General features: G+C 36.2%; 1 protein-coding gene across 2 annotated transcripts; it reads right to left on the bottom strand.

Moving 5' to 3' along the window:
- Nucleotides 1-648: 648 nt before the first annotated feature.
- Nucleotides 649-4,911, bottom strand: LOC120254814 (probable disease resistance protein At1g61300). 2 transcript variants are annotated; one of them, XM_039262840.1, is made up of 4 exons: nucleotides 4,562-4,911; nucleotides 1,982-4,408; nucleotides 1,156-1,260; nucleotides 649-1,055 (listed from the first exon to the last, which is right to left on the bottom strand). In XM_039262840.1, the coding sequence occupies exons 1-3, from the start codon at nucleotides 4,784-4,786 to the stop codon at nucleotides 1,231-1,233; spliced, it is 2,682 nt and encodes an 893-aa protein (XP_039118774.1). In that variant the 5' UTR covers nucleotides 4,787-4,911; the 3' UTR covers nucleotides 649-1,055; nucleotides 1,156-1,230. The 2 variants fall into 2 exon arrangements, with proteins under 2 accessions (XP_039118774.1, XP_039118775.1); XM_039262841.1 differs by lacking the exon at nucleotides 649-1,055 and having other exon boundaries at nucleotides 1,161-1,260; nucleotides 1,978-4,408.
- Nucleotides 4,912-22,854: the final 17,943 nt, after the last annotated feature.

The following is a 22,854-nucleotide window of genomic DNA, read 5'->3' as shown; positions in this document are numbered from 1 at the left end:
ATCTTCTAAGAGCATCATGCCCCTGTTTTGGCTATCATTCTGAATCCTCAAGGAAACTCCATACATCGCCAACACAATACATACAAACTTTCCCTGAAAATGCGAAAGCCTTCATTCCACAGCTGACCCAGCAAGACATTTGCCAACACCTGCACATCAGAAATATGTGTCATGAAAATCAACTCACAATAATTGAACCCCACAGAGACAGGATGGTCAGCTGGGAATAATACAAAATTTTGACTGAAACATCAGCTTATCAATAATTGTTGTAACAAAAGACACATTTACTACCATTGCTTCTTTAGCATTGATATTTTGAGCTTTAAATCCTTTAGGTTTGCCTTAGCTTGATGAGTGGGTTCTTGCCATCTTACCAAACCCATAAGGAAACAACATGCACCTTGAATGCAATAAAAACGACACAATTTGGTAAGGGGAAAACCTCTGTATTTTTAATCATCCCCTTCTGTAACTTAACCAGCAGCACATTTACCAGAACCTGCTTTTGTTTTTGTTATCTTTTTCCACCTGCCACCAGCACTAAATTCAAACTCATTTCCCAGCTTTGAGGGCCCCTCTGTTCTATACCATTCTTCTCCATATTAACAAAACTAATTCTTTTAGTTTAAACAACGTCCACAAATAATTATCCTTAGCAATGTAAGTGATATTAATAGATAAACAACATTTTACTATCCAACATCTTCAGAAAGCATAACTTACTTGAAAATAGTTTGAATGAAAGATACAATCCAACAAATAATGTCTTCAATCACTGAACTTCCATGCCATACTTAATTTAGAAAATATACATGATAATAACAAGCAAACCTTTGACTTCCAAAGCAAATAATAACATGTATTCGCACAGGCATAAATAATAAACCAATCGAAGTGTTCATATATATTTGAGAAGCGAACCCAAAACAGCACAAGAACAATCCAAAGCATAATTGCACTGTAAATTTGGTAGATCACTGATCAAATCCAAAATAGTATTTGTACTTGATCTGAGAAGCTGTTGGAGATGCAGAAGCCATGAAATTAAAGACCTGTCAAAGGATGGCATGATTTCTCAATGTTATAAGTTGCCCATTAAATTTGAAAACAAAAGAGAAAAGAAAAGACAACTTCTCAAAACAATGTTCTTACTTTGTTTGAGCATGAGATGATCTTTAACTTTTGCAGACAAAAAAAAAGAGAATATTCAAAGATCTTTCATTCACTTCAACTAAATGAGCCTGCATCACTCCCGTCCTGCAGAGACATAAATATTCAGCAAAATAATTACTCCTAATAACTTAATGTTTCTAGTTTTACTTATACACACTTTACAACTACTACCGTTCTTCAAACGATGTGCCTGTGTTTAATAATATTCCAAGTCATGGTGTTATAAGGGATGCATGCCAAACCATATATAGTAGGTATCAAACAAGATAATGAGCTATGGAAAGGGGCATACATATGCCACATTAATAAATGCCCTTCCAAATTGAGATATAATAGAGGTATATAGATATATAATGAATATTGAAACACCTTATATTATAAGAACTCAGCATGATGAACAAAAATGAATTTAAAATTTCTTGCACTCAAAAGTTGATTATATAATTTCCTAAAATAGTCACTCTATTTTTTTAAACTTATCTTTTAATCTCTTATTTTAAATTATAATCTTTGAGTCCGTCTACTACTTTTAAAAAAGAATCATGTCAGTCTCTCTCTTTTAAAAATTATAATTTCCAATAGAGAGAACAAAAGACAAGTTTAGAAGAATAGGGAGACCGTTCAGAAAATTATACCTTAATTAATTAATAGACACTTATATCAATAACTTAACATTCATGAGTGCACAATACATGGGAAGAAGTTGGAAATAAATATAAACTGGTGGTTGTTTGTATCCAGAATAATAGTATTTGAAATAACTTGTTGAATTAAAAAATAAAAGAAAAGCATAAAACTCACCGACCCAATAGTGAGATGGTGAAAGGTGAGGTGGGATGGTGGCATCATCCCACTCTAAGCTTTCCCACCATCCTCCCTCACAATAAATATTAATTCTTTCGCTGTTGTTAATGCCATGCTTGAATGGAAGCTTCTTAAGATGAAGACATTCATGTATTGAAAACCATGAAAGTTGAGGGAAATCCAATGCGGCATTGCTCATGCTCATTAATTTTGGTAGGTTAAACAAAAATAAAGAATGCAGGGCAGGGAAAGTATTAGGGCGTTCCAAGACCTGTTGGATTTCTCTCTCTTCGATATAAAACAACGTTTCTGTCTCTGGACAATCTTCTATATTTAAATAAAAAAGACATGGGAGATGTAGAACCCAAGCAAAGCTAACCAAATTGCATTCACATATATATAAGCTCGTCAACATATGAAAAATTTTTGGAGGTGATAAGTCTGTCCAAATAATATTCTGCAGTTTCTTGACATCATAGACTATGAGGTTATTGAGACGAGTCTCACTTCCATTCATGACAAGCTCCTCAAGTTGTGGGCATGATGTAATTTCTAGTTCTTGCAAGAATCCATGATTTTTGCAACTTAATGTTTCGAATGAAAGAGAGATCAAGCTATCCAAATTTTCTATAAAAAGCTTGGTAGTTGGCAAACATGAGAGTTGTTGGAGAACCTCTTGTGATACTACACGCATTCCAATTGCTTTGAGATGTTTCTTCAATATATTTAAGTCTTTCAGTTCCACCCATCCATATGGATATAGGTCAAGGATCTTCAACTTCTGTAATCTTGAAATGAGACCATCCTCTACCTTACCAAGCCCTGTCAAATTTCTGCATATCAGATATTGTAATTTATTCAAATATACCAATTCCTTTGAAAGTGACGAGATCCTCGTGGATGAAATGTTTAGGTATTGTAAATTAATCAAATATTTAATGTCCTTCGGAAGCTCTTTGATAGCAGTGCCTGAAAGATCCAAATATATCAAATTTGGCATTTGTTGGAAAAATCCTTCAGGAATATTTCGCAAATAAGAACTATTTACTATCATTAGACATAACAAGTTAGAACACTGATGAGACAAAGTTGGCAAAAGCTCCATGCCACCTATAATCACTCTGTTTGCATATCTCCAATTCTCTGCGTCATTTGTTGGTATTTCTGCCAACCCATCATATCTTTTCATTATCCATTTATTCTTGTTCATCCCACAGTCTAATGCAATCCACATTGCCATCTCATTAATTACATCATGTAAGTGCACAACACTATCTTCATAAAAACACAATAAACATGATTCCTCTAGAATGTTAAAAATATGTCCTGCTTTGCCATATGCCTGTTGCAAATTGACAAAATCAGTAATTAGGCCTAAACCCATCCAACATTCTACAAGGTAATCTTTAGATGTCCATCCCAACATGGAAGCACTCAAGAAACACTCCTTGATATTCATATTAATAGGAAGACTATCATAACTGAATTTCAAAATCGGAAGTAATGATTCCTCGACACCTTGAACTACTCCAGTACTTGAATTGTTTAACGAACTCAAAATAAATTCCCACTCTTGGACAGTTTTTTTGTTTGACATAGCCTTACCAATCACTTGCAAAGCGAGTGGCAAACCACCACACTTCTTCACCACTTCCTTTGCTATCCCATTAATCATTTTGTCTGACTCAATAACATCTAGATTAACATTGTCCTTGAAGAGATCCCATGCTTCATTTGGTTTCAAGCATTCCATTTTTATCCTTTTTTTTGCTCCCATCTGGGCACACACATCTTCCGATCGAGTAGTGAAAATGACCTTATGTTTGTATTGTTTGGTGGAACTATTGCCACCATAAGGATCGAGAATTCCAAGACCAGGAAGATCTACTTGCTCCCATATATTATCCAAGAGCAATACAAAGTTTTTAAGTTTTAGGGCATTGAAGATGTCTTCACCAGCAGAAGAGGCCAACTTTAACTTTTTAGCAATTTCTTCCCGAAGTCTTTCTAGCTGAATATTTTGTGAAGCTTCAATAAATAACACATGATCGAATCGCATGTTTGCATCATCTAACAATGATTGGTAGATTTTTCTCAAGAGTGTTGTCTTGCCAACACCACCCATGCCCCATATGCCAACCATTCCGACTGTTTCATCTGCTAGGCAAGTGTAAACAGTGTCAAGCTTGGAGCTAATACCTTTCCCAAATATCCTGTGAGACGTAGGAACTAGTTTAGGCGGTGGTATCTCCACAAGTGAGATTTCCAACTGTTCTGCTTTCAATTGATTGATCTCCTTTTCCAATTTGATTGCATCACTGCTAATCTTATACCTTGAAAAACAATTTAGAGAACAAGAGCCTGCACCACAATTACCTTTGCGATATTCATCCAATAATTGTTCTACCTTATCATCCTTTTCCCCAACCTGTTCAAACCCAATTCAAATGGTATTAAAAATCTCTGTGGGAACACAACTTACTTTTCTATGTTATATCTTGATTTAGAAGTAAAAATTAAAAAAAATAAAAATAAATAAAAAAATTAGGGGTTTGTCTTGGTATGGTAGAAGAAGCTTTACCTTGTCAAGCCAGAGTTGAAGTTGATTGTTGGGTAGTTTCCCCTTGTTTTGAGGACTATCAAGATCTCTCTTAATATCCTTCTTCTTGGCCATGAGAGCTTCCATGGCGTTCTTCACGTCATCAAGTTTCTCTTTGGTGGAGAATACATAGCTCATGTCCTGACGCACAACAGGGCTTTGCATGCAAGAACACAAAGGTGAAAGACAGAGCTTCACCAGATCCATGTTATCTCAATTAATTCAACACAAGGATTGAAAACACAGAATCAACCTCTGTTGTTACCACCAGAAGAACTATGCAAAGAAGCCTTGTCAAAACATGAACCCATTCACTGGGACCAAGAAAGAGAAGAAGCACACAAAAATAAAAGAATGACGTGTTGAGACTCACCACTTGTCAAATATTATGAAAGGACTTTTTTTTTTATTTTTTATTTTCTAAAATAGCCATTGGATTTCCTGTCTTAATCACTATTTTCTTCAAACGGTGAACCTTATCAAATTGCCAAATAGTCACGGTTGTCGGAACTGCAGCTTTAAAAGAACACCCCTTTCTTTTGCTTCTTTCCTCCATGGCTAAACTTTAGAAGTTCCTATGTTTCCCCGACCTGGAATCATCTAAGTTCTGAAAGATATCTCGTAGTCAAGGAAGCATTCTTCCGATCTTATCTCCTCCTAGTATTTTTCTTGTTTTCTGTTATATTTGCTTCTTTGTTCATGGTTTGAATTTTTGGTTAGTAATTGTTATTCGAAGTACATTAGTTTTGATGTGATCTGTTGGTCTGATCATTTACTTGATGACCTTACTAATTAGTTGATATTTTGGTTTTGATCTTGCTTGGAAGTAAAGGTATATGATCAAATCATATACCTATGATTTGATCATGATATTTTATTCTATTCTATTCTATACTATTCTTATGCACGAAACCTTAGTTTATTTAGTTGTGCAAGGTGCATCTCGAATGGTTTTGATCATGTGTACTCCAATCATATGTACCTCTAAAGGCACAATGGCATTTAAATTTTATTCCTAGTCTAGTAGACTTGTTCTAATTCTTGGCCGTTGGAATGAGGCGATTTAATTGACGTCTCATTCTTAATCCATGCCTAGAGAGGGGCACGGGCTAACTTTTGACCAACTAACCCATTTTTTTTTTCTAAATTTTTTGTTTTAGGAACTACACTTGTGAGGAATTGCACTCACAACCACTTGTGAGTTTCCCAAAGCTCATTAAGTCATCTATGATATATTGTTTTTATACATATTATTCAACCAGATATTATTTTAAATAAATAAAAGTTATACTACCATATTATTTGTACATAAAATATTATTATACAAAAAAAGTAACATAATTTAGTGTGCAATAATATAAACATGTTAATTTAAAACCATAATTCTTCTACAATATTTTTGTGTATTTCTTTTTCAGTGAAATTTCTAAAATCTTGTGTATTTTTAAACATGTTATAAACTTAAAATTATAATATTCCCTGAAATCATTATTAATAATAATTAACTTAAACTTTTATTAAATTGACAAGAAAATATTTACTCTAATATAATTTAAAAAAAAAAATTTTAATTATGAATTTTTATCTATCCTCATTTAACAATCTATTTTAAAGAAATCTAAAGGTAGAATATCCTAATTAGTCTCCCTACTTAGATGACTCTGTATTTTTAATCCCTCTACTATTATTTGATATTTTTTTAATCCATTTACTTGTTCGTTTGGGTCAATCAGATATAGCAGTGTAACAGGAGTTAGTTTTACCATTTGTGTTGCCTAACGTCGATTTGTTATTAATAAACTATCATTACATAAATTGAAAAAACATTAAAAATATTAAAAGATGTTGAACTTCATCGGATCCTAGGATAATGAACCTGGATCCGATAGAGCATTTCTCCCAAGGTAGTCAAACACGGCCCGACCATTGACCCGGCCAAGTCCAGGGGTCAGGAATCAATGGGCTTGACCGGGTCAAACCGAGGTTAATAATAAAATATTAAAAAAATATATCATAATAATTAATAGCGATAAAAAATAATATAACTTATATTTTAATAATTAAAAAGCACAATTAATTAAATATGAAATATGAAAATTTTATTTTATATATTTTCTTTGATTTAAAAAATATTTAAAATACAATTAAATTTAATATTTAAAGTTTTAGTTTTAATATTTTATATAAAATATTTTTTTAAAAAATAAAATATTGAAAAGCCTAATGGTTTCTTAACCCTTTTCTCTCGGGACTCACAAAAAAAAAAAACCCAAACGCACCCCTTCTCTCTCGGGACTATCAAAGAAGAGAAAAAAAAAATCACTCTCTCTCTCTCTCTCTCATTTCTTCTTATCTTTCACAGCCCATCTCTCCTTCTCTTTCTCATTACTTCTCTCGCCAGTCGCCATGGCATTGGTAGTCAATGGCGGATCTAGAAATTAAACTTAGGGAGGCGAAATTCTATAGTCATTGTCCAGTATGGCAAATATGGTTCACAAGCTTAATATGGTAGTCTCAAAATTCAGATTGTCTCCACAAAGAATAGACCAAAGATTATGATTGTAATCTTTACCTCACGTTAAAGAAAATTTTGTACTTAATCTGGATAATGTGATCAAAAGAAACATAACAGAGCTAATAGTAAGTATTTATTTACACAACACCATTTGTCAATCCTAGTTCACAAATACAAATATACACTAATATATATTTATGATTTCAAGTACTATATATAAGAACAAATCACCCTAAGAAAATTCACTAAGCAAATTATCTAAGACTCACATCTTCAAATCACACAAAACAATCCCCAAACACCATGAAAATTTGATAGGAAAACAAATGGATCCAAATGCAATCTCAGGATTAATTTACTCACAAATGCTACATATTTTATCTAAATCTAACAAAAACAACAAAAACACCATCATCAATTATAATCCCAAAATTCAAATAAAAACTAGAGCAAGATGATATCTTTGGAGTCTTGGAGAGCTTTGCGCCGTGGACCATCGATAGTTGACTAGTGATGGAGTCGTGGCGAGGTGGTGGCAAGGCCTAAAGTGAGGAAGAGAGGAGATAGGTCACGGAGGGAGAGAGTCGGAGGGAGAGAGATTGAGAGAAGATAGGTCACTGACTCACTGTCTCACTAACGGTTTTAATTTCCTTTTTATTTTATTTTTCACATAATTCCCTTTGAAATTTATATTTATATATAAATAATTTTTTTCAAACCATATAAAAAATTTTATAAAAATTAAGGGGGCTAGAAAGAGATTTTCCAATCTAAGAGGCGGTGGCCCTTTTTGTTGTTTGTATTTTTTTCACATAACTCTCTTTGAAGTTTATATTTATATATAAATAATTTTTTTACCATATAAAAAATTTTACAAATATTAGAGGGGCTAGAGGGAAATTTTCCAAAATCTAGTGATGGCCCTTTTTGCTCACATAACTCTTTTTGAAGTTTATATTTACATATAAATAATTTTTTTTAATCATATCAAAAATTTTACAAACATTAGGGGGGCTATTGGAAATTTTAACAAAATCTAGGGGGGCAGTGGCCCCCCTCCGCCCCCTTGCATCCGCCGATGCCGGCAGTCTCTCTTTCCTTTAGACGGCATTTTTTTTTAATTTTAATTTTTCAACCATGTAGATCCGGCCAGGTCAACTAGTTTCCGGGTTAATTGACCCGATCACCAGTTTTTGACTGGGTTATTTCTACACCGAGTTAAAAGGGTAATCGGACCATCCTCATAGCCGGTTCCCGGTTTTTCTGGTAGAACAGGGATGACCGGTCCAAGTTTGACAACATTGCTTTCTCCTCTTCTCTTCCCCATCCCTCTAACCCTACTAGTAATCCACCCCCAATTAACCTCGCTCCCCCTCTGGCTCCGAGCAAACCCTCTGGTGCATGCATCATCTCCTCCCTCACCCTCTCCTGACATAGTCCACATCCCCCATCGCACCACTAGTGCTCGACCTCAGCCGGTGTAGTGTAGCCTCGACTTCAGCAAGTGTAGTGCAATCTCAACAAGAGTCACATCTTGAGGAGAAGACCTCAACCCAAGGAAGAAGACATTCCTGGGCTAAGTTATCATACAAGGAACTGTGGGCTAAGTGGTCTACTAGGATTTAAGGGGAAGAAGAGCAATAATTTAGAGGGTCTAATTTTTTTTTTTAATAATTGTTTGAATTTTGTTTAGATTTTGCAATAATTTGTAAAATTGTACATGATTATTTTTAGGTTTTGTTGATGTGTATGTAACTAAATAAAAAAGTTTGTCTTGAAATGATAACTGCTTCATTTTTATTCAGGTTTAGCATAGCTCTATTTGCCTGTAGTGGAATGTTTTTACCCTTTTGTTGATGTGTATGTTAATAAATAAATTTTGGTTGAATTTTTTTTTTAAATTCATGTGATGACATTATGCATGCAAAATTAGAAGCTTAATTAACAAATCATACACTGAAGATTGTTAACATTCCATTTTCACAGTTAAGGAATTCCATTATGAACACAATAGTGAAATTATCAATGGCAAGTTTTAAAATCACAAATTTAAATTGTGCTAAAAATTCAAACATGCTCATTAGCAGAGTGATTTCAAACTTGTTCATTAATACAAATTCAGCTAAATCAGTACAGTTTGTGTTGGAATAACTGAAAAGTCCATTGCTTCATGCAATTAACCAAAAATAGAATGAAATCATCCTTGAATGTCATCCTAAATACCATTCATAGTAGACCACATAGCTCGCAGTTCCTTGTATGATCACTTAGCCAGGGAATGTCTTCTTCCTTGGGTTGAGGTATTCTCCTCAAGATGTTATTCTTGTTGAGACTGCACTACACTTATCGAAGTCGAGGCTATACTGCACCAGTCGAGGTTGAGCGCTAGTGGTACGGTGGGGGATGTGGACCATGTCGAGAGACGATGATGGAGGAGATGATGGATGCATGGGAGGGTTTGCATGGAGCGGGAGGGAGAGTGGGGTTAATTGGGGGTGGATTACTTGTAGGGTTTCGAGGATGGGGAAGAGAAGTGTAGAAAGGCTTTATTGGATCCGGGTTCATTATCCTAGGATCCGATAAAGTTCAACATCTTTTTAAGCCACATTAGCCAACGCAAATAGTAAAACTAACTCCCATTACACTGTTATACCTGATTGACCCAAGTAAATGGATTAAAAAGTATCAAATCATAGTAGAGAGACTAAAAGGGTAGAGTCACCTAAGTAAGGGGACTAATTAGGGTATTCTGCCAAATCTAAATTAGGATAAAAATCTTCATTATGAGACCATGGCAACAATTGTCTCATTATAAAAAAATAATTAATGTTTTAAAATTTTATATTAAAAAATAACTTTTTTTTATTAAAAAATAAACTCTTATCTAGTAAGATTTCTTCAAGTCCCCGGCGTTAACTAATCCATTTTAATTAACTCAATGATTTTTTTTAAAATTCAATTTAATCATATATCAACTAATATATAGTTTTGAAAAATTGTAAAACCTAAGACCTCTTGATGGTGTTGATAAGTTTTAACCAATTGAACTACAAATGGTTGGTGTTAGATTACTACCACGTATTATTATCATTTACTATTACAATACATTATTTTTGTAACTATTATTCACCGCCATTATCAATATTATTTAAAATAAATTAAATTTATACAAAATTATTCATATAGAAAAATATTGTTATACAAATCAATATAGTTTTATTTCAATGGTGTGTACTCGTATAAATATATTATATATTTAAAACCATAACCCTATTTACAATAATTTGTGTATTTTTTAATAGACACTCTAAAATATTGTGTGTTTTTAAACAATTATGGACTTAAAATCATAATATTATTTGAAATCATGATTAATAAATAATTAACTTGAATTTTTGTTAATTTAATAACAAGGTTTCCACATAATTTATAAAAATTATTTTGATTATAAATTTTTAACCATGTTCACGTTAACAATATATTTTATCGAAGGAAGTCTATATTAGGATAAATATATTCACTATGAGATAATGTTCTATCTCATTAGAATAGAACCATTATTATTTAATTTTTTTTTGTAGATTTATCATTTCTATATATATATATGAATAAATTTCTCATTTAATAAGATTCCTTATATTTTCACTCCCCAATGATCTTTTTTAAGCACACCATCTCATTTACATGGTAACTAAATCTTTAAAGTTACATCAAACCAAACAAATAAAAAGTAAATGCAGCATATCCAATTACAACAAACCAAACAACAATGATATAAGTTAAAATACAGCATTTTCAGCTACATTGTAATTTCACTTGTATGTAGGGGATGTTTGGTAACCTGCAACTAGCTGTAACTAGCTGCAACTAACTGTATTGCAAATGGAGTTACATGTAAAACATTGTTTTGTTACCTGTGAAATGCATTTACATGTAAAATATTTTACATGCTATTATACTTTTGCTGTGAGTTGAGATGCTGCAAAACAACTTGATTAAAATTACCTTCTTTCCAACAAAAAGCATTCCATTCAAAACACAAAAGCCCAGTACTCTACCAACCCCTCTACTCCAATAGGTTCGTCACTCCAGCATCACTCCACCCTCACTCCGGTATCGCGCTCCATTCTCCCCCCCAACCCCTCGCTTCGATAACCTTGCGATATGTCCCGCCATTGGGTTTTTGCTTCACTATTGTCGGTGAACCTCGTCATCAGTCTGGCCATTTGGTGTTTGCTTCGTTACCGAAGGTGAGCTTGTATTTTTGTTCTTTTTCTTTCTTTCTTTTTCATTTTGATTTTTTTTTTGTTTTATGGTGATTTGAGCTTGTTTGGGTTGTTCTTTTTTCTGATTGACAAGCTTGGGTATTTGCTTGATTTGATAGTGGGAAGCAGAGATATCTCATCTACTCCATTATGTATTTGGCTCAGTATTAATAGGAGGTTTGGGATTTCTCATCTTGCCTCTTTTTTTCTCTATTCTGATCTTTGTTAATGATAGTGTGCAAGTGTTCTTGTTTAACTCATGACAGTTTCCACTTGATGGCATACTTGTTGGTTATTTTTCTATAGAATTTCCATTTCTATTTTTTTTTTCCATTTTTATTTTGAAATTTGTGAGCTTTGTGTAGTGTTCTTTGTTTTATTTTGAAAGGGTGGTGGTTTGTGGTTGAAGGGGTTTGATATTTTATGTATAAGAATTGTGGTTTCAAAGATGATGCCATGGTTAGGGTTTCACAATTTCATGTTTATCATGGTAGGCAGAAAGGTAGTTTCACTGTGAGAGACTTGAAGGAGTGTGAGAAGGTTGCTCCAAGACCTAGTTCTAGTATCCTTTAATTTTGTTTTATTTTCATGTTTTTCTTTTTCTTTTTTGTGTGAATTGTTTGTTCTTTTTATTCAACAAATACCTCCTCTTGAATCTCACCATTCAAGAATGCTGACTTGACATCCAAATGAAACACTCTCCACCCTGCATGTGCAGCAAATGCAAGCACAAGTCTGACTGTTTCTAACCTTGCTATTGGGGAAAATACTTCATCATAGTCAACTCTAAGGTAGTGTTTGGATAGTGGGATATAATATTCTATGGATGGGAGATATCCATGGATGAAATATCCATGAATGGGAATATCCATGTTTAAGTGTTTGGTTGGAGGGATTTAATAGTAAGGATAAAGATTATTTGGTGTTTGGTTAGAGGGATAAGGATATGTAAAGTTTTGGATATCCATTTTTAAGTAAGTTTTTGATTTAAATAACAATATTAATAAATAAATTTTTATTTATTTAGCATGAAATATTTTTGATAGATTATTAATGAATAACATAATAAATGGAAACTATTATGAATAACCAAAAATTGCAGCGAATAACCGGAAACTATTATGAATAACTAGAAGGTTAAAAACTAAGAATGTATTTTCAAATTATCATTAAAAAATATTTTTAAATTGTTTAATTTAATTTAATTAATGAATGATTTTTTTAATTTATTTAAATTTAAATATTTTAAGCAGTATTTGATTTTTTAAATAACGGATAATTAATGGATATATATTTTATTTATTTAGCTTAAATTATTTTAATGGATTATTAATGAATAACATATTTATTTATTATTTAACTTAATTTTTTTGAGTTGAATTTAATTAGTTTAAAATATTAAAAGAGATGGAGATGGATGAGAGAAAGAGAGAGAAAGAGATGAGATGGTGGGATGAGTGGCGTCCCACCAATTTAAAGGGACGCCAATCATCTCATTTTCAGGGATGGGGGCCATCGCCATCCAGCCCTATCCGGGAAACCAAACACCCGGGTGGGGCTGTAGCCCTAGATATCCCATCCCTATCCTGGGATATCCAGGGCACCAAACACTACCTAAGTTGCTGTGAATATCCCTTGGCTAGTACTCATGCTTTTAATTCTCTGCACTTGGCCCTTTACATCAACTTTGGTCTTATATATATCCATTTTAGACCTGCTGCTTTCTTCCCTATTGGCAGCTCACATAATTCCCATGTGTTGTTGCTTGTAATTGATGCAATCTCTACATCCATGGCCTCTTGCCATCCTTTCACCTTCACAGCTTCACTGTAATCTGTAGGATCAGCAAGCAACATGCAATTCAGATGAGCATGTATTATAGGCATCTGTTAGCAACCTAGTCTTACTTGGTGGCTAGCCATCAGTTGGTGCTACTTGAGGAAATGATCAGTTGGTGCATCTGTTAGCAACCTAGTCTTACTTGAAGACAATTCTCCACACCTTACTTCATCACTCATACCACCATTGCTATCTACATTATTGGTGATGATTGCAGGGTCTTCTATTGCATCTTCTATTGTAATTTTTGGTACAACATCACTGCTTGTCTTCCACTTCCAGCGACTACCTTCATGGAAAACAACATCTCTACTGACAATCCCCTTGCCAGTGATGGGATTTAAACAGTTTATATCCTTTACATTCTAAACAATAAAGAAGCATTTCTCATACTTCTCATCAAGTTTTTGATGCTTGTGAGAGGGTATAAGGGCGAAGGCAATGCATACAAATACTCTGAGATGACTCATAGTAGGTTTAACTTATGCCAAGCCTCATATGGAGTTTTGTTAATCACCGCCTGAGTTGGTGATCTGTTGATGATGTGTATAGCTGTCAAAACCTCATCTCCCTAGACTTGAGTGGAAGATTGTCGCCCTTGACCACTGTTCTATTCTTGTGCTCTACCACTCCATTCTGCTGTGGCGTGTAGGATGTTGTGAATTCCCTTCTAATGACGAGATTCTTATAGTACTTCTGGAACTCTGATAAGTTCTTAAGTAGACATATTTCTCTATATGTTTTACATGCATTGAGTATAATTTTTACCATGGTACATGTCTCATAAAGTGTATTTGGTGTCCCTTTGTGCAAATTAGGTTGTGAATGCCTTGAAGGAAGAAAAAGAAACAAAGATAGGTTATGAAGACACATTTTTGGGAGTTCTGTTGCAACATAAGGATCAAGACACAAAAGGAGCTCATGTACATGGGGGTGTGTGCCAACTTCTAAGAAAATTCAAGCCAATTTGTGAGTTGGAAGGGCACAAAGGCACTCACACTTCCATGTCCCTACTTGTGTGAAGAGCAAGAACTTTCCAATGATGATTCGAAGATGAAAAGTCTCATAACTTACCACGTGGATGTGTGCCTGACCATATGGCCTCAAGAAAAGAGTGTGTGAGCCATGTTTATGAAGAGTACTGTAGTAAAACACTACCGTCTGAGAATTTCTACAGCTCACACGGGCGAGTGAAATCTTACACGATCGTATGGAGGCACGTGATAGACACGGTTTATGACTATAAATAGCCATTTTACCCTATTCAGTGGAGACTTTTTGCTAGCATTTAAAAGGGAAGCGGCTAGGGTTTGAAGATGAGGCATTTGGCGAATTTGGGGGGTGTTCTTCACCAACTTTGATAGATCTTTTCTCCATCATTGCATCAAGGGAGCCTTTGACAACCTAGCTTCTAAGAGGGATCCTTCAAGACGTTGAGCGACGCATCAAGGCCATCATCACAAATTCAAGGGGTTTTATTCCATGGGTTTCATTGTTTTTTATTGCATTATTCTTTGCTTTGTAACTTGCCCCATGGAGGGCTAAACCCTAGTAGGTATTTGAACATGTGAACCATACGATCATGTCTTTGTATTGATTTACTTTATGTTTTCCATTAAACCTGAGTTTATTTGAGTTTTAATCTTGTTTTCTCATTGCTTGCATGTCGTATTAATCCTTGTGATTGATTTATATTGCATGATTTGTTACCTTGGTGAGTGAAAGGTCTCCATAAGGGTTAGAACTCCAAGATTGAAGAGGGTTGAGAAGATGAGTCATGAGATAGTGGAGTGTCTCCTTTCCCTTCCAATGAGTGCTTCCTATCTCCATATTCCCTAGGCTTTATACAACCATATTTGGTGTGAGGTATGAGATTGAGAGATTTCTCCACCGAGACCTTGTAGGGGGTTAGGGATCTTTCACCTAGAAGTAGGGTTAGATTTATCTTTAGGAATCGGTTGTACTCTTAGGTATTCCTAGAGTTTAATGCAGTCATATGTGGTGTGAAGTGTTGAGATTCAGCGATTTCTCCACCGAGACCTCGTAGGGGACTAGTATCGGTGGCCTAGAGGTAGGGACCGATTGTTCTTCAATTACCTCAACTTATTTAACTCATTTTAGAAACATTTAGTAAATATTGAGCTTCATGTTAGATCCTAAGGGGAGCATTGGCTGGGTACCTCATCTTTAATTATTGAGACTTCCCTTATTTTACTTTCCCTTTGATTGCTTGCAATTTTCATAGTCATGCGATTGTGTTCATTTCATCACAATCTTGATTCCGACTAGATAACTGAGTAGTGGTTACTACTAATATTTCCATTCCCTGTGAATTCGATTACCTGACTCACTAGATAATTTATTATTTCGACACCCGTGCACTTGTGATACACGCACGCAAATTAGTGTGTCATACTCCAATGAGAAGAACTCCCCACCGTGATCACTCCTTAATGCTTTGAGTTTCTTCCCAGTTTGCCTCTCCACAAGAGTATGGAAGTATCAAAAATTCTCGAAAGCTTCAGACTTGTTCTTGAGAAAGAATACCCAACACCACCTATTAAAATCATCAACAATCAGATAAAAATACATGTTTCCTCCCAGAGTTTCTTCACTCATGGGTCCACAGAGATCCATGTGCACCAATTGAAGACAATGAATGGCTCTTTGCAATACTTCAAATAGGAAACTACTTCTTGTTTGCTTGGACACACTACATTCTTCACGAGTACCATCCTTCAACTCAAGTATTCAGAGTATCATCTTCCTATGAGTTAAGGCCTTCATGGTCCTATAATTCAAGTAACCATAACGCAGGTGCCAAACTTCATACTATGACTAACTTCTCACTGTAACATTCAATCTTCCAATATAAGTCACATCAAGTTGAAACATATTGTTCTTCGACCTCTGAATTGAGATGACTTGAGCCTTCGACTGATTATCACTAATTATGCATCTATCACCTTTAAACACCACTTAATACCCCTTAGTCAGTAATTGCCCTACACTAAGGAAATTATGGGCCAAACCTGGGATGAACTACACTCATTAAAGCTGCTTCTGCTCTCCATACTAATTGTTTACACTCACTGTGCCTATGCCCCTCACCATCATTGATAAGTGCTTGTGTGTTAAGAATGTGAAGTATTCTTTCCTTACGATGAGCATTACTTTTATTAGATTTTAGCGCTAATACATGTGTATTTGTGTTCTTTTGTGCATATAAGGTTGTGAAGCCAAATATCAAAGAAAAAAGGCATAGTAGATCGTGAATGCACTTTGTTGATGGGATCTTAGAGTGAACAAATGTGAAGACACAAGTTGTGATCTAAGACACAAGAGTATGTGCCAACCTCTATTATTGTCAAGCAAATACATAGTTTAGAGGGGCACAAGGGCAGTCACATTCGTGTGTCCCAACTTTTGCAATGCTAGCAAGATCGTCGTCAAATGGGCTTTTAGTTGAAGATGCAACGCGATCTACGGCATAAACGTGTGCCTGTTTATGTTGTCTCGATAAAAAAGTGTAGATTCGGGAGTATTTTTGGCAGAGTACTGTAGCAAATCATTGTAACAATTTACTGTAGTAGTTACTATTCATAGTCCGCAGAAAATCAGAATTCCAGATAATCAACATGCCCGTGTGGAAGCCTGATTCCAGCCTATTTAAAGCCACGATTCAGCCCGATTTCAGCATCCTTCTTTCCATCTTTTCTCCAACTTTTGGGAGGCCGGCGGCTAGGGTTTAGAGAGGTTTTGGTAAGGTTTTTGGAGTGGTTCTATGGCTTCGACACCGTGTTTCTCTTGGAAGATAGTTATTGGGGGAGCTTTTGTCGGCATCGATCCGACGAGGTGTGCACTAGGCTTGACAAGGGGACCTTTGAAGAGGATGAGGCTACTCCACAAGACCATCGGTACGAATACAGAGGGGGTCTTACTATGGATTGCATGTTTTTACTTTTGATTCTATCATTGTTTATATCTTGCTCCATCGAGAGCTAAAACCCCTAGTGGGTACTTGGATTTGTGAACCCTAGGATGTATTTGTTTTATTAACCTTTTATTATGCTTTCCTTAATTGATGTCTTTAATTGAGTTCCATTCTTGAATGCTTGTTGAATGATTTCTCCCTTAGAGTGACACTAGGGTTGAGAGTCTACATTGGTAATCCTTATGAGTGAGTGACACACCATGAGGTTTAGACAAAGAAAGATTGGAGAAGGTCAAGAGGGTGAGTCGAGAGGTAGCGGAGCGTCCCCTTTTTCCTCCGGTGTGATTTATCCTACCTCCACGTTCCAAGGGTTCTTTACGATCACAATAGAGTGAAGGGTTAAGAGATGAACTCAGCTGGGGCTTAGTTACGTGAGCAACAAAGTGAAGCGTTAGATCTACATATAGGAATAGGGTTTATCACTTGGAATCCCTAGAGCTTCTTGCGACTTTACATAGTGTGAGGTGTTGAGAATGGTTGATTTCTCCGCCGGGGCATAGTGTAGAGTTAGTTACGGTTGACCTTAGGTTTGGGACATTGTATTTAAGGATGTCCATGACTCATTAAGCATTAGTTAGGAAGCATAACAGTTGGTTTTACACTTGAAGCAATAATCCTAGGAGGAACAATATCCGAGTACCCCACTTTTATTGATTGTCTTTCCTCTTATTTTATTATGCCTCTCTTTCTTATTTTCTTTAGTTTGTTTTCATCGATCTTTATCCACACCATCATTATTTCATTTACACTTAGTTAAGTAGAAATCTTGGTGTTTCTATTCCTTATTCCCTGTGGATTCGATACCCCACTCACCTGGGATTTATTACTTCGACAAACCCGTGCACTTGCGGGTCACACGCAAGGGGTGTGTCAATCATCTCCCTGTTATTGTTGGGCCTCACACTCACCTTTAAAGAGTCATTCAGGCTACTGAACAAGGATCTATCACCAGTTATATGATTTGAAGATCTGCTATCGACTATCCAAATATAAGTTGGTTCAACTTTAGATGAAGTGCTAGCCATAAAGAGATTAGTCTCATTCTTCTCTTCTGTAACTAGGGATGTTCCACCCTCATGTTGCTTTTCTCTTGCTCTGCAATTCGCCTTCATATGCCCAAATCTCTTGCATTGAAAACACTGAACATTATTTCTGTTTTCATAGCTCATTCCACGACCTCCATAGCCTCTGCCTCTCCCATGCATATAACCTCGGCAACAGTCTCTTCCAACACCATCACTGTTTCAAGAGCTAGTACTACCTCAACTCGTGCTTGAGAGCTCACTCTTCATATGGAAAGCCTTTTCACTATGCTTCACTACTCCTCGATTTACCCTTACTTCATGAGCTTGCAGGGACCCCGTGAACTTATCAAGTATTAGTTTAGAGATGTTTTTACACTCCTCAATTGCAACAGCAACAAAGTCGAACTTTGGAGCTAAGCTTCTCAGCATTTTGGACACCACTTCATCTAGAGGAGTAGTTATAGATGCTCTCACTGTCACCCATTTGCAGTCTTGATAAACGCCTAAATGTATATATTTTATATGTATTCTTGTTGTACTATTTATGTATAGATCAATGATTATTGTCGTTTGTGTGATTTAATTGGTTTTATTCGTGTTACTGGTTATGAGGATGCCCAGGTGAGCTCGACAAAGCAAACGAGAAGAAAAATGACACCAAAAATGGCATTTTAGAGCCACGGTAAAGGAGATTGTTGCATCCCAATGCAGAGTTGAGCGAGATATGGCTGAGGTTTTAGCCTTCATTTGCGGATCTTTTTCCTCTGTTAGCACCGCATCTGCTGGTACCACATTAGTAGCACCACCACTCCCGCCAGCCATGCAGCGTGCATGAGTTATTTCTGTGATGTCTTTATTTGTTTGTTTTGAGTACCGTGTCATATTGTGTGTTATGTTTGTTATTTTTTACTGTGTAGTTAGCAAGGGTTCAGTCCCTTCTAAACTCTACCCATTTTGATTTTTGTCAGCTTGCTTCTTTATATTTATGAGTTTTGAGTTATGATATGCTTCTTGATCTTTACAGAACTAGAATGATACGAGTTTTGTGTTCACCACCCCGTTTAGATCAGCCTATCCTCATATTCATATGCATATTGTTCATTCATCACCGAAAATAGGCAAGTCTCTTTACTCCATCTCCTTGTCCTTATTTACTATTTATCACCATATGTTGCTGATTTAGGTACATTGAGGGTAATGTACAACTTTAGGTGTGGGGATGGGGTATTATGTTGATTGCATGCTTGTTTTACCTGTGATAGCTATGATGCTTAGTTTAGAACTTCCTAGCTTGAAAGAATGATAGATGTAAATTGTATCTATACTTATGCTTTCATAGAAGTCTGACATATCCCTTGCTTGTGTGTACCGCAAGTGAACGGGTTGTTGAAATAATAAAATACCTGATGAGTGGGTAGTTGTATCCACAGGGAATAGTTGTTAGAAAGCAAATAGTGATGCTACTTACCTAAAGAGTGAACCATTTGTGCGTGAGTGAATGACACATGCCCGAATTGCGTGTAAACTGCAAGTGCACGGGTGCCGAAGTAATAATTACCCCGGTGAGTGGGTAGTTGAATCCACAGGGAACAAAAGTATTAGTATTAACCACTTCTCAGTTATCTAGTCAGAATCAATGGTTGTGATGAAATGAACTAATTGCAAGAGAAGATAATAAGAAAGCAAACGGGCAAGATATAGAGTAAAGGAGATCTCAATCAATGAAGATGAGGTACTCAGGTAATGCTCCCCCTAGGATCTAACATGGAGCTCAAGATTCGCTAAATGCTTCTAAACCGAGTCTAATGAGTCAAGGAAATCCAAGAACAACCGGCCCTTGCCTCAAAGCCACTGGTACTAGTCCCCTACAAGGTCCCGGTGGAGAAATCACTCAATCTCAACACCTCACACCCCATATGACCACAATGAGTTCTAGGGATACCTAAGAGTGAAACCGATTCCTAAAGATAGATCCAACCCTATTTCCCGGCGAAGGATCCCTAACCCCCTACAAGGTCCTGGCATAGAAATCTAACAATCTCATGCCTCAAACCGAATATAGTTGCATAGAGTCTAGCGAATACGGAGATAGGAAACACTCAATCAGAAGGGAAAGGGGACACTCCACTATCTCATGACTCACCCTCTCAACCATATTTAACCTTGAAGTCCTAACTCCAATGGAGACCTCACTCTCATTAAAGAAACAAATCAAGCAATAATAAATTAATTGAAGGATCAATAACACATGCAAACAATGAAATCACAAGGTTAACACTCAAATCAACTCGGATTTAATAGAATCATAAAGCAAATCAATACAAAAAGATAGATCCTAGGGTTCACATGCCCAAATACCTACTAGGGTTTAGCCCTCCATAGGGCAAGTTACAAAACAATGATTAATATAATGAAAAGCAATGAAAACCATGAAGGAAATCCCCCTTGAATTCACGATGATGGCCTTGATGAGTCGCTCAACGTTTTGAAGAAACCTCCTCCGAAGCTAGGTCACCGAAGGCTCCCTCTATGCTATGACGGAGAAAAGATCGATCAAAGTTGGTGATGAACTCCCCCCAATATTGCCAAAGACCTTCTCTAAAACCCTAGCCGCCTTGCCTCCTAAGTGCTCGCAAAAAGCCCCACTAAAAGTCCCTGAAAAATAGGCAATCGGCCTATTTATAGCCCAGAACCACATTTGTCACGTGCCCTCATGCGCTCGTGTGGATTTTCCGCGCCCCTCGTGGGCTGCAGGAATTTCCACGCAGTCGTGTGAACAGTAATTTTGCTACAATACTGCTGCAGTAAAAAAATGCTTTGATGTTTTATACAGTACTTTCACAAACGCGGTCCAATCATTCTCCCCTTGAGGATATATAGTTGGGCACACGACCATGTGGTAGGCTATAATACTTTTCTTCATCGACGTGTCTTTGAGAGGTCTTGCAATTTTCACAAAGAGAAGGAACATAAAGATGTGACTGCCTTTGTGCCCTTCCAACTAGTGAATTGACTTGAGTTTCCTTGGAAGTTGGCACACATCTCCACATTCATGAACTCCTTTCATGTTTTGGTCTTTGAAATGCACAAGAACTCTCAACATTGTGCCTTCATAGCCTATCTTTGCTCCCTTTTAATTCTTCAAGATATTCACAACCTAATAGCACAAAAGAACACCAAATACACAATATGAGATATAACCCATGGTAAAAATAATGCTCAATGCATGTAAAACACATATAAAAATATTTTTACTCTAACACTTATCAGTGAACAATATCAATGCAAATGAAATAAAGAAAATAGAAAGGAAACCAAATAGGGATAAGGAAAAGCAATCGATAAGAAAATGGGGTACTAGGACATTGCTCACCCTAGAACTATTGTTTCAAGTGCAAGACTACTAATTATGCCTTCTAATTGAAGTTTAAAGAGTCGTGGAAATCCAGAAACACACGGTCCTAAACCTAAGGTCAACCGTGACTGACCCTTACACTATACCCCAGCGGAAAGGGATACTCTCGATGCCTCACATTGTGCGGGGTTGCAGGAAGCTCTAGGGACTCTAAGTGATAAACCCTATTCCCTAGTATAGATCTAACCCTTTGGTCTATACGAAAGACCCCTAGTCATAATTAAGGCTCAGCACTAAGGATTATTTCAACACTTCACTCTGTTGCTTGCACAACTAAGCCCCAATGAACTTTGTCTCTTAGCACTTCACTCTATTATGACCGCAAAAAACTCTTGGAACATGGAGGTAGGTGACACACCCCTTGCGTGTGTACCGCAAGTGTACTGGTTGTCGAAGTAATAATTACCTTTATGAGTGGGTAGTCATATCCACAGGGAATAGTGATCAGAAACACTAGAATTGCTATTTAACTAGGATAACGATGATTCCAAGGTGGTGTGAACAATATCAATGTGAAAAAGAAATAAAGAAAATAAGAAATAGAGACGCAATAAAATGAGAGGAAAAGCAATCGATAGAAAGTGGGGCACCCGAATATTGCCCACCCTAGGACTATTGCTTCAAGTACAAGATCAAGCATTATGTCTCCTAACTTATATCTAATAAGTCATGGAAATCCTTAAACACACGGTCCCAAACCTAAGGTCAACCGTGACTAATCCTATACTATGCCCAGGGGGGAAAATGGCTTAATCTCAACACCTCACACTATGCATGGCTAATTAAAGCTCTAGGGACTCCAAATGATAAACCCTATTCCCTAATCTAGATCTAACCCTTTGGTCTAGGCGAAAGACCCCTAGTCTCAATTAAGCCCTAGCACTAAGAATTACTTCAACGCTTCACTCTGGCGCTTGCGCAACTAAGCCCCAGTGGAGTTTCTCTCTTAGCACTTTACTCTATTGTGACAGCAAAGAACTCTTGGAACATGGAGGTAGGATAAATCACACCATAAGGGAAAGGGGATGTTCCGCTACCTCTCGACTCACCCTCTCAACCCTCTCCAATCTAGCTTTATCTAACCTTCATGGTGTGTCACTCATCCACAAGGATTACCAAGATGGATTCTCATCCCTAGTGTCACTCTAAAATAAAATCACTTCAACAAGCATTCAAGATTGGAACTTAATTAGAACATCAATTAAAGGAAACATAATAAAAG

This window comes from Dioscorea cayenensis, unplaced genomic scaffold, assembly GCF_009730915.1.
Source record: "Dioscorea cayenensis subsp. rotundata cultivar TDr96_F1 unplaced genomic scaffold, TDr96_F1_v2_PseudoChromosome.rev07_lg8_w22 25.fasta BLBR01000644.1, whole genome shotgun sequence".
Classification (NCBI taxonomy): domain Eukaryota; kingdom Viridiplantae; phylum Streptophyta; class Magnoliopsida; order Dioscoreales; family Dioscoreaceae; genus Dioscorea; species Dioscorea cayenensis.
Note: the sequence above shows the minus strand (reverse complement) of the source record. Positions and strands in the feature narration are given on the sequence as shown.

Bases quoted from the DNA above. Each gene is read 5' to 3' on its own strand.
- LOC120254814 (XM_039262840.1), bottom strand. From the start codon at position 4,786: ATGGATCTGGTGAAGCTCTGTCTTTCACCTTTGTGTTCTTGCATGCAA. The intron at 4,409-4,561 runs GTAAAGCTTCTT...GGGTTTGAACAG, and splicing joins TTCAACTCTGGCTTGACAAG to GTTGGGGAAAAGGATGATAA. The intron at 1,261-1,981 runs GTCGGTGAGTTT...ATGTCTCTGCAG, and splicing joins TTTCACCATCTCACTATTGG to GACGGGAGTGATGCAGGCTC.